This window comes from Protomyctophum bolini, assembly GCF_963924005.1.
Source record: "Protomyctophum bolini genome assembly, chromosome: 13".
Taxonomy (NCBI): Eukaryota; Metazoa; Chordata; class Actinopteri; order Myctophiformes; family Myctophidae; genus Protomyctophum; species Protomyctophum bolini.
This window is the reverse complement of record NC_137874.1, coordinates 33,194,737-33,207,118: the sequence shown is the minus strand read 5'-3', so window position 1 is coordinate 33,207,118 and position 12,382 is coordinate 33,194,737. Positions and strand designations below refer to the sequence as shown.

General features: G+C 45.9%; 1 protein-coding gene across 1 annotated transcript in view; it reads left to right on the top strand.

The window, feature by feature from the left end:
- cux1a (cut-like homeobox 1a) overlaps positions 1-12,382 on the top strand; it is a 252,591-nt gene that overhangs the window by 171,872 nt on the left and 68,337 nt on the right. Inside the window, 1 exon segment of the mRNA XM_080780448.1 lies at positions 4,875-4,938. Within this exon segment, the coding sequence (XP_080636574.1) occupies positions 4,875-4,938 (64 nt within the window).

The window sequence follows — 12,382 nt, the reverse complement described above, 5'->3', positions numbered from 1 at the left end:
TAAAGGCCGCTTAGCTGGAGGAAGGGGGCGCGCACGCCACCTATGCCGGCTAAGGGGTGCTTTAACAGCGATAGAACAGTATATATAATATATAATTATATATAGTATATAATAATAATACAATATATATAATATATAATTACATACAGTATATAATAATAATATAATATATATAATATATAATTATTATTATATTAATATATACTATTAATATTATATTATTAATTAGTATATAATAATAATAACAATACAACGTATAGTTACATATATCTAATTTGACAAACAACAACCTATAAAGAGGCAGTGACTCTATGCCGAAATTAAAGTACACTCTTGAAAACAGTGACGACCAAATCAGTCAAGCTAATTCACATATCCGGGGTTACTGAAGTAACGCCAAACTTAAACTATAAGCTTAATAGTATCATTAAATAAGTACACTACAGTACACAGAATGAGTGTTACTCGAGTTGCACCGTGCTGCGGCGTGCCGCGTCGCAGACACGGGCTAAACAGAAAACTAAACAATAAACAATAGCAAATTAGCAATGTCGGCTAACGTGCTGGGAGCGGGCAGCGCTACGCTTGCCGTCACTAGCACTACCGCATAGCATACAATTCAATTAAATGCATGCATGGGAATCAAACAGTGTAAGCTGGCAAAGAGACCCGAACTTATCCGTTCAGCTTTAACCAGTGCTGAACGGGACGCTATCAGGTCACCGATCGTAGCACGCAACCGTGTGTGTGGCAGGGAAGCAGCGCGCACGCAGCCTATGCGCACAGGGGTTGTTTGCTTACCTTTAGTTCGTTCCCACGGGGAAAAGAAGATATAAGATGATAAGATGATAAGAGTCGCAGTTCCTGGAGGGCGAACGCGCGTCGCTACTCCGACCAATAATGGTCACGGGACTACCAGCAACTCAATAGTTCTGTAACAATGCAGTTCAATTCTGCTGTAGAACTCTGTACTGTGTACAACTTGCGCAGCGAGAAGAAATTAGGGACTGAGCCCCAGGTGACTGCCGGAAGTTATAGACTACTCCGGGGGTCATCACGGGGTCAAAATTGACATTGTTGGTATAAATACTCGACTGCGCATGCGCGAAGGGACGTATTCAGTGCTTAAAGCACCGCCTCTGGCGGTCAGCAGGGACGAAATAGAACAGTAAGGCTGCTCCACAGAGGATTGCTGGAAGCACTGCAGAGGAGAGCAGAAGTAGTCAGTGGCAGGTTCACAGAGGAGAATATAATGCATGACGTTTAACATAAAGTGTTTGTTAGAGTCCAGTTCAAATAGGATTATTTTGGGGGGTCCCCAGTTCAACTAGCATTATTTTGGGGGTTCCCCAGTTCAAATAGGATTATTTTGGGGGGTCCCCAGTTCAAACAGGATTATTTTGGGGGGTCCCCAGTTCAAATAGGATTATTTTGGGGGGTCCCCAGTTAAAATGCGATTATTTTTGGGGAGGCCTGAAAAGTTTGGGAGCCCTTATTGCACTATCCGTCTGGACTGTTAGAGTATATTTATCGTGTATGGACATGTTGACAGCATGACTCTACTGCGCGTACGGATATGCCAAATACTGTACAGCCGGGTTGCGACGATGGATGGAGCCCTAACAGGACATATCTAAATTTGGCTCATGTACCGTAGACATGTTTTGAAGTACGAGTCGCCTGCCTCATGTCGAGATATACACCGCTGGGTTTTCAACGGCAAAAAAAGAGCGCATGGCTGTCCCGGTGTTGTCAGTGCTCGCTTGTGTCAAACCCTCTGCGCCCTGCATGGTGCCGTACACGTCCAATGACTCACTGATGGCTCTCCAACTAGGAGCACAACGGGCACACCGTTGAAACTCAGTATAGTTGTGAGCTTAGTTTGTCAGCAGGCCGAGCGTTGGGTAGTGGGGGGGGGGGGGGGGCAATGCTCCACGTCCTCCCGGTGGGGGCTCCTCGCTGGCAGGTGATTCGGTATAGGACACTATAACGGCACTGATGACACACGACATGTGCGTGGTGGGGAGGAATCAATCGGCATACTGTAAAACAAAAAAAAAGGTACCGTTCAATCTCAAACGAAATAACCTGCGGGGTGGACAAATTGCAAGAGAGGAAGGTGTTCTTACCGGCATGCAGAGAGACATAGCGATAGAGTGACACTGAGAGCACACTGTAGCCCATCACACACCGTCTGCGACCGCCGCGCGTCAAAACAGCCGCCTCCATTATTTTCAATGAACCTATCGCACACCGGCGGCGTCCGACGCGCGCTGGCGCCTCGCCTGGCACGCCGATAGAACCAGTTCTATTTTCCAGGCGTCGCCGCGCGGCAACGCGTCGCGCTGCGGCGGACGGAGCCGGTGTGTGTTGGGCTTCAGATGTACCGTACGTCTGTACGAGGACAACCAACCATAGTGTGTCTACTGCTCTAGTAGATCAGCTGGTGGAATTGAACAGATAATGATCAGCAGGGCCTATAACTACACTAGGGCATACTGTGTGTCTGTAGTGTCAGCTAGCTTCATGATGGATGCATATACCATATAGCAGCACGGCTCTATTCTGTTCTGTTCTGTTCTGTTCTGTTCTGTTCTGTTCTGTTCTGCTCTGTTCTGCTCTGTTCTGTTCTGTTCTGTTCTGTTCTGTTCTGTTCTGCTCTGCTCTGTTCTGTTCTGCTCTGCTCTGTTCTGTTCTGTTCTGTTCTGTTCTGCTCTGCTCTGCTCTGTTCTGTTCTGTTCTGTTCTGCTCTGCTCTGTTCTGTTCTGTTCTGTTCTGCTCTGCTCTGCTCTGTTCTGTTCTGTTCTGTTCTGTTCTGTTCTGTTCTGTTCTGCTCTGTTCTGTTCTGTATGGTGTACGGCTGTACGCCATTGGCAAGTGGAGTTGTCAGCTCCCTGCATGCACGCACGCACGCGCACACACACACACACGCACACACACACACTCTCTCTGGCAAGTGTCGTTGTCAGCTCTCTCCTCTCTCTCTCACACACACACACACACACACACACACTCTCACTCACGTACGTACGTGCGTGCGTGTGTGTGTGCGTGTGCACGTGTGATCCATTGGATGTTATATCAGGTGTTGCTAGTTCTTGCAGGCAGCGTCATGCGGGCTGACAGGGCGCTGTCACCTTGCATAAAGTGCAGGGCGCTGCTCATGTCCTGTCACTGTCTCCTGACTGTACTGGAAGAGAAGCCTACATGTGGTGGCATCATCCCAGCCCGGCAGCCTCATAGCCATAGCTGATCATTCAGAAAGCCTTTGCTATAGTCCATAGATGTAACAACTCCCTGCCAGCGTTGGACAGTAACCAAATACATACTTGAGTAGCTGTACTTACGTGCATTTATTGAGTACCCCCTGTACAATTTGGGTGCCAGGGATTATTTTTTAATAAAGACACTTCAGTCAGGACAACTCAAGAATGGAGGGAATAGATGGTTATGGTTTGGCGATGAATTGGATCTGCTTTTTAGGTACTCGGATCAAGCGCATCAGTCCCGACCATAGGGACCCCAAACCCCCCGTACCTAAACAGTTGATCCAAAACGACAGGTGGCAGCTGGGGTGGAGGAGGGTGAGCAGCAAGGTTGTATACAGCAGCAAAGTGCAAACCTTCCAGTTTATGTAGCCGGTATGAACATGGAGTGAGTGAGTGTGTGATTGGCTGAGTGAATCATGTGGATGAGAGCGTGATGCTGAGGCGGACCAATTGACGGCCGGCAGCGACTGCACGGAGGTTTCCTGAACTTGCTCCGTGCATGTCTGTGACAGGTGCGCGATGCTCATTAGAGTGCCACGCAGATGAGGGAGATTTTACTTTGAAAACCCCTGCCTTTCATTTCCCCTCCAAACCGGGAGGTCGTAAAAGTGATCTCTCTTTAGAAGCGTTAATATTCTAACCGAGGTGCAGGATGAAGTCAGAACATCAAGGAACAATAAGGATGTTTGTCGGCCCGCAAACCAGGAAGTGAATGGCTGCGCACGCAGCAAAACGGGTCCGGGACGGGCTGAGCAAGGCGAAGGCGTTGCCTAGCAATAGCCGCTGTAAAAAAATATATATATTTTTAGGCCTGACAGAAAAAATTACAGTTTTCTGAAAAAGCAGACCTACAAGCTCGTAGTGCGGCACTCGGTGGCGCACTATGAGGTTTTAGATCTGGTTGGGGGGATCCGCGGCCAAATACATATCAGTTTGGGGGTCCCAAATGCATATCAGTTTGGGGGTCCCAAATACATATCAGTTTGGGGGTCCCAAATGCATATCAGTTTGGGGGTCCCAAATGCATATCAGTTTGGGGGTCCCTGACACAAAAATGTTGGAGAACCACCACTTTATACCAAATGATCCCTGCTTACATATAAAACTGTAAACTATATAAATTGCTCCTAATAGCAAATGCACAGGTTTGTTTATACATCTCTGTGTTCCCCTTTATCTTATTTTTGCTTATATTATAATTTGTTTGTTTCATGCTTGCTTTGGCAACGTAAGCCTTTGTTTTCCCATGCCAATAAAGCCCCCTTGAATTTTAAACCGTATTTGAACATTTCGTTCAGACATTTTCGCCTATAATGACATGCCCAAAATAAGGACACCAACCAAGGACAGCGTTTGACAGAAATATCTGCTCTACAAACTCACAGTATAGCCAGAAAAAAGTGGCCCAAGCACAGAGACAACACAGGTCCGGTTTAGTCCAGAATGTTTCAGTGGCACCTGCACACACAGACTGAACCGTATGCTAACAGTACAGTGTTGTAAATGAATGGACTGTATGGAGGCTAACAGTACAGTGTTCTAAATGAATGGACTGTATGGAGGCTGACAGTACAGTGTTCTAAATTAATGTTTTTTGTCTTGCAGCACTTGAAGCACAGACGGAGCTCCAGGCCCTGAAGAGTGAGTCTGACAACGACACCACAACAAAGTGAGTATCTCTTCCCACGTGGCCCCCTGGGGAGTACAATAGAGGTGACATCACCGTACCTGGAAGTTATGCGGGAACGCCCACTGAGTGGCAAAAAACTACTTTCTGGCCTCGACAGTCCATTCATCCAAACAGAAAAGTCCTGTCTGATTGCATTAAACAATGTTAAACTCACCAACATTGCAGCTGTACGAAAAGCTTGAATTATCCTCTTTCTATCTTGCAAAGTTTTTGTTTCATAAAAATCCACCATAGGAACGTTATGAGCTACGTATACTTTCTGTCAAGAAATGCCCTGCATTTGATTATTTTTGTGTCAGAGTTTGGAAGTGCTTGTTTTCAATAACACGACATTTTGCTGCCTCCTGCATTATGTGACATTTAGAAACAGGTGGTACGTAGAACGGTTGAGTGATTTCCAACGAGCGCTTCCAAACTCCAACACTCCAACATGCTGCTCAATGTTTTGCCACTCAGTCTAGATGAGGGGGGCGTGTCCTGATGGGAAAATCATGCATGTGCATACTCTCTATAACGCACGCACGAACAAGAAGCTCGTAAAGGCTCTGTCTCTGCGATTTGAGCTGTGTGTGTGCTGTGTGTTGTTCAAAGGGAAGGCTCTGTGTCTGATTAGAGGAACACCCCATGTGGTTGAAGACATGGCCTTAATTGCAATGAAAACGTATGGAAAATGTGATCTCCCCTCCTCCTCCTCTCTCCTGCAGTTCTTTCCATAATCATAACATCAGCCCTCCAATAACACACTGGCACTCGACGCCCTGATGCGCGTGCACACACACACACACACACACACACACACACACACACACACACACACACACACACACACAGAGACACACACGATTCTATTACTATAGTATACTTGTGAGGGCCAACATCACCATCCTTAAATGTTGACATCCTCACAAGTATAGAAATAAAAGTGTGTGCGTGCGACAAGGTCTGTGTGCTGTAAGCAGATCTGCCCAGAAAGGAATGGTCGAGAATGGAAATGGGAATTACCCCAAGAGTTATGAGCACTGGGGTAATGAAAGGGCAAAGATTACACTGTCTATGTGTGTGTTTGTGTCTGTACTGTGTGTGTGTGTGTGTGTGTGTGTGTGTGTGTGTGTGTGTGTGTGTGTGTGTGTGTGTGTGTGTGTGTGTGTGTGTGTGTGTGTGTGTGTGTGTGTGTGTGTGTGTGTGTGTGTGTGTGTGTGTAGGTGTTTGTGTGTGGCTTGTCTTGGACAGTATAGGCTTCTTCTGCCTCAGAGTAATTTAACTCTAATTTAACTCTACATTTATTTTAAAATTCAGAGTTCAATAAAAATTGTCATGAATTTACAGCTGATCCAAACACACGTTGTTTGTTTCATGATGTTGCGTGGAACACCATCTACAGTAGGACCATAACCACCAAACAGTGTTGGTTTTCAATTAATGAACGATTCAAATAGCAGATCTACAAGCTCACAACGCTTCGCCATGTGACGCGTTTTGGACTTTGTGTACTTATACGACAAAGAATAACTTAGTTGGTTAAGTAGGTCATCAGATTGGTCGATTCAGTCAATTAATTTGATTAACCTATATAAGCAAGATGAAGTCGATTTTAAATATTGGATTTATATGTTTTATATATATATGTTAGTACAAAAAAACATCCCTCTACAATGCACGACCGCAGCACTGAATAAATATACATCTGTTAATACTGAGCAGCCGTCACTGCTTCTAGGCGTGCATTCCGTGCACAGTCGCACATACAAACACATGTTTTCTTTTTTAAGAATAGTGTGTGTGTGTGTGTGTGTGTGTGTGTGTGTGTGTGTGTGTGTGTGTGTGTGTGTGTGTGTGTTTGTAATATGTGCGACTGTGCGCGGAATGCACACCTCACACCCACCCCACAGCAAATGCCTCAGGGCATGTCTTGTCTGTCTGTACATCTCTCTCTCTCTCTCTCTCTCTCTCTCTCTCTCTCTCTCGTACTGTTGTGACTGTACATTGGTGTCAGTGGGTTCTCTTGATGTCGTAACTCTGCTGTGATTGTGTGTAGTTGAGCCTTGTCTCTGCCCAGAGCGTGACACTGGCTGTGTGTTTGTGCATACATACACGTATAGTGCAGTTTACTGTGTAGTCGTCTATACTATACTACACTGTTCATTCTTCAGGTTACTGTGTAGTCGTCTATACTACACTACACTGTTCATTCTTCAGGTTACTGTGTAGTCGTCTATACTACACTACACTGTTCATTCTTCAGGTTACTGTGTAGTCGTCTACTACACTATACTGTTCATTCTTCAGGTTACTGTGTAGTCGTCTACACTACACTACACTGTTCATTCTTCAGGTTACTGTGTAGTCGTCTATACTACACTACACTGTTCATTCTTCAGGTTACTGTGTAGTCGTCTATACTACACTACACTGTTCATTCTTCAGGTTACTGTGTAGTCGTCTATACTACACTACACTGTTCATTCTTCAGGTTACTGTGTAGTCGTCTATACTACACTACACTGTTCATTCTTCAGGTTACTGTGTAGTCGTCTATACTGCACTACACTGTTCATTCTTCAGGTTACTGTGTAGTCGTCTATACTATACTACACTGTTCATTCTTCAGGTTACTGTGTAGTCGTCTATACTACACTACACTGTTCATTCTTCAGGTTACTGTGTAGTCGTCACTCTACTACACTTAGTACACTACACTGTTCATTCTTCAGGTTACTGTGTAGTCGTCTACTACACTTAGTACACTACACTGTTCATTCTTCCTTAGACACTATAGGGATTTCTTACTATCTTACAGCACTTCCCTGTGTACTTAAACTGTTGTGCCGCCTCTGGCGACTGAATTTCCCCCACGGGAACAATACAATTCTCTCTCTCTCTCTCTCTCTCTCTCTCTCTCTCTCTCTCTCTCTCTCTCTCTCTCTCTCTCTCTCTCTCTCTCTCTCTCTCTCTCTCTCTCTCTCTCTCTCTCTCTCTCTCTCTCTCTCTCTCTCTCTCTCTCTCTCTCTCTCTCTCTCTCTCTCTATCCCACCCAAGGTCTTGGAAGAAAATATACTATAACCACTACCCAACTCAATAAAAGACCAGACATGCGTGGACACACACACACACACACACACTGTGACGTGCGTGCATGTGTGCGTGCTGGCTGCAGGCTGTCCTGGGGTAAAGTCAGTCTCTCCTCTCAGCCACTCACAGATCTCGCCGCTGCCATTGGGGGCACAGGGTGAAAGCTGCACGGGAAACATGCATGTGCACGCCGCTTCCCCCGACACACATCCGCACGCGTGGTGAAACATGCATGTGCACGCCGCTTCCCCCGACACACATCCGCACGCGTGGTGAAACATGCATGTGCACGCCGCTTCCCCCGACACACATCCGCACGCGTGGTGAAACATGCATGTGCACGCCGCTTCCCCCGACACACATCCGCACGCGTGGTGAAACATGCATGTACACGCCGCTTCCCCCGACACACATCCGCACGCGTGGTGAAACATGCATGTGCACGCCGCTTCCCCCGACACACATCCGCACGCGTGGTGAAACATGCATGTACACGCCGCTTCCCCCGACACACATCCGCACGCGTGGTGACGTCAGCGACCGCGCGGGACAACACAGATCGCACAGATAGCAGCGCGACAAAGCCACGGATATGCTGCGTATCTTTGCATCTTTCGCATCTGCTCGTGTGAACATACCATGAGGCCCGGGCCTCGATTGAATTGTTTAAATTGTTTATAACTCCTGCAGCTTGGCGTTGGAATTTACCTTTGCGAGTGTTGTATGTTCACGTTGTGCATAATCATAACAGGCAAAACATTCTGCAACAATAAGGCGAATACATTTGGCTATAGAGGCAAAAGCAGAACAGTGTATAGTGTATACTAGGGTTTAAGTGGATAATATAATATCTCAACCGTGGTTTGTTTCCCAGCTGTTGTGTGTGTGTTATTCATTTGAAATAGTTTCAATTGATTTGGTGATTTGTTTGGTCATGTTGTTGAACGAAGCATGTTGATCCTAAATTGGTTTGGGAAAGAGTTTACACTCTGAATGTATCCCAAAGCCCATGTAAACATGCAGTGGCATTGTGACACGTCAGTGGGGTGATCCCTGTAAAAACCTTATGTTTCTGTATCAGTGGTGCTCAATATTTCATGTCAAGGACCCCAAAAATGATATGTAATATGACTCCCCATCTGAACATATGTTGTTCCAGCTAGGGACCCCCCAGAAGCAAAGATTTGAGTTAACATGTTCACTCTGTAATATATAACATAATATAATATAATAATATATGTAATATATATTCAAAGGTTTGAGCTGGACGTGCTGAAGTGTGACTCTGTCTGTAGTATATGATAAAGCAAGGCGTGCGTTTATGGGGACCAAACCCCACAAACGATATGAGGTAGGCTACAGTACAGATTAACAATCTGAAGAGAACAATATTCAGAAGAGATTTGTAGGACTATACGTTTGGAATTGATGCAATTCAAAGACAATAAGACTGTGTGTGTGTGTGTGTGTGTGTGTGTGTGTGACTGTGTGTGTGTGTGTGTGTGTGTGTGTGTGTGTGTGTGTGTGTGGGTGTGTGTGTGTGTGTGTGCTTCGCTACGCACCAACAGTAATAAAAGCAGAGAGCAGCGATGTGACGCCAAATGCCATGCTGAGGAATGGAATCCTAGTATCTCTCCACACACACGCACACACAACACACACACAACGCACACACACACACACACACACACACACACACACCAACACACACACACACACACACACAACACAACACACACAACACACACACAACGCACACACACACACACACACACACACACAACACACACACACACACACACACACACACACACACACAGAGAGAGAGAGCGAAGCCCTGGGGGCCATTTTGCAGTCTCTGCAGTCACAGAAAGGTTAAGTAAATCCAACAGAGCAGTGGGATGAAGGAAGCCGGAGAGAGAGTGGGAGGAGAAAAAAACAGAACAAGAAAGGCAACCGCTGTCTACACTGCAGCGAGACGCACGCCCAGAGTGCAGGAGAGAGAGAGAGAGGTGTTAGTGTGTAATGTTACGTCATGTTACAGGAGGTCATGTGAAAACCACAGGAAACGTGACACAACTAGAGGTGTGTGTGCATGTGCGTGTGTGTTTACGTGCGTGCGTGCGTGTACACACGTACATGTGTGTGTGTGTGCGTACACTCTCCGGGTATAACTTTATTTTTTCATTAGGAACGTGACCGCAGTATTGATACATGAGAGAGAGAAGTGAAAACAAAATCACAAAACAGAAACACGTTCAAGCTGTAGATGAAATATGTAAATATAAGGGTTTTCCTGCATGCCGTCTGTCTCTGTGTCTGTCTGTCTGTCTGTCTCTGTGTCTGTCTGTCTGTCTGTCTCTGTGTCTGTCTGTGTCTGTCTGTCTGTCTCTGTGTCTGTCTGTGTGTCTGTCTGTCTGTCTGTCTGTGTCTGTCTGTCTCTGTGTCTGTCTCTGTGTCTGTCTGTCTGTCTGTCTGTGTCTGTCTGTGTCTGTCTGGCCAAACACTGTTAACCTTCGGATTCAAATTCCAACGTATAGCAGATCGACAAGCTCAAAAAGCGGTCGCTTCACACCACGTTTAGAGCTTGCAGATCTGCTATTTTTGATGTTTTTGTGTACAGTATGGCGCAAGGTGGGCGTTTATTTACAGCAAAAATACAGCAAAACAAACGGAGATGAGAGCTTTCTGCCTGACACCAACGATCTCTCTCTCTCTCTCTCTCGCCCCACCCAAATAGCACAGAGAGGGGAAGCTTCGTAGGAAGTAGGATATTAGCGTCTTCCGTCGGTGTGCGTGTGCACACACACACACACACACACACACACACACACACACACACACACACACACACACACACACACACACTCACGCACTCGCATGTGTCTGTAGGAAGTTTTATGTCCATATTTTGCAATCTCCTCACACTGGCTGTCTGCGTCTGTGTGTGCATGTGCGTGTGGCTTGTGCGCATGCCTGCATGCGTGTGTGCGGCAAAATGTCTGGTAGAATGTGCGAAATACACATTTTGTATATGGTTATAAAAATGTTAAATTCAGGCTCAAGTTATACTTAGTCAGAACTCACAACGAGTCACAGCGTGTCATGTTGTGAGCTATATAGCCTACTGTAGGCTTTAAAAAATGGCAACAGTGGCATTCATAAAATTCACCATCCTAGAATATTTGATGTCCTCACAAGTATATGAATACCAAACATGCGTGCCTGTGTGCGTGTGCACGTGTGCGTGTGCGTGTGCGTGTGTTTATGCCCGGAGGTTTGCATGTGAAAGACTTCCTACTTAACTGCTTATGGAACGTGCTTGTTGTCTCCTGGGACTCCCTTAAGGCACACAGCAAACACACAAACTCAAGAGGCTACTTCGCCCCTCTCCCCCCGTCCTGTTTGAATGGTGTCAATGAAAACCCTCCCTCATGCACACACACACACACAGACACACTCGTGCACATACTCACACATACACAAACTCACACACGCGCGCATGGACACACACTCCAATGTGTTTGTGTGTAGCCTTGCTGTATGCCACCACAAACTGAAGCATAATTATACACAGTGAAATTCAGGTCCGTTTGACACTGTGGATGTCAATGTGCATTCTGGTGTTAAAATGAAATATCACGTAAACATATAGGCCGTGCAATGTCTTACCTTTTCTCCAAAGCCATAAAACATAAAACGCTTCCAAAACTATATCTGAATCTTTCAGTCGATGTTGGCTAAACCTCACAGTTTAAATTTCACACGTGAATCTTGATCTTTTGAGAGGATGATGAGATTCCATTTATTGTCAATGTACAGTACAAGTACAGTATGCCATCTAGTTTCAAATCAGTCCCCGCGTTTCACAGGAACGCATTAAAGCGCCGCAGTAACACAACTTTGACCAAAGTGCACTTTTTTGCACAGTACAGTTTGCACAGTGCAGTTTGCTTGCACTGGTTTGCTTTGGAAACCGGTGGGCAGTATATTTATATAAAGTACAGTAGTATTCAACGTGCTAAATGGACCATTAAATGTAGAAACGTATTCCAAACCGTGACCTGGCAAACATAAGAGGACGTACCACATTATGAGAGAGAGAGAGAGGGCGAGAGAGAGAGAACACTGATGCATCAGTCAGTGCATTATGTGCGTGCATTCAGTGTGTGTCTAATGTGCGGCGTTCACACGGGCAGATACAAAGACTCACAGCATGTTCGGCGCTTTGTGCTGTACTGTACTGTGTGTGTGTGTGTGTGTGTGTGTGTGTGTGTGTGTGTGTGCGTGTGTGTGTGTGTGTGCGTGTGTGTGTGTGTGTGTGTGTGTGTGTGTGTGTGTGTGTGTGCGTGCA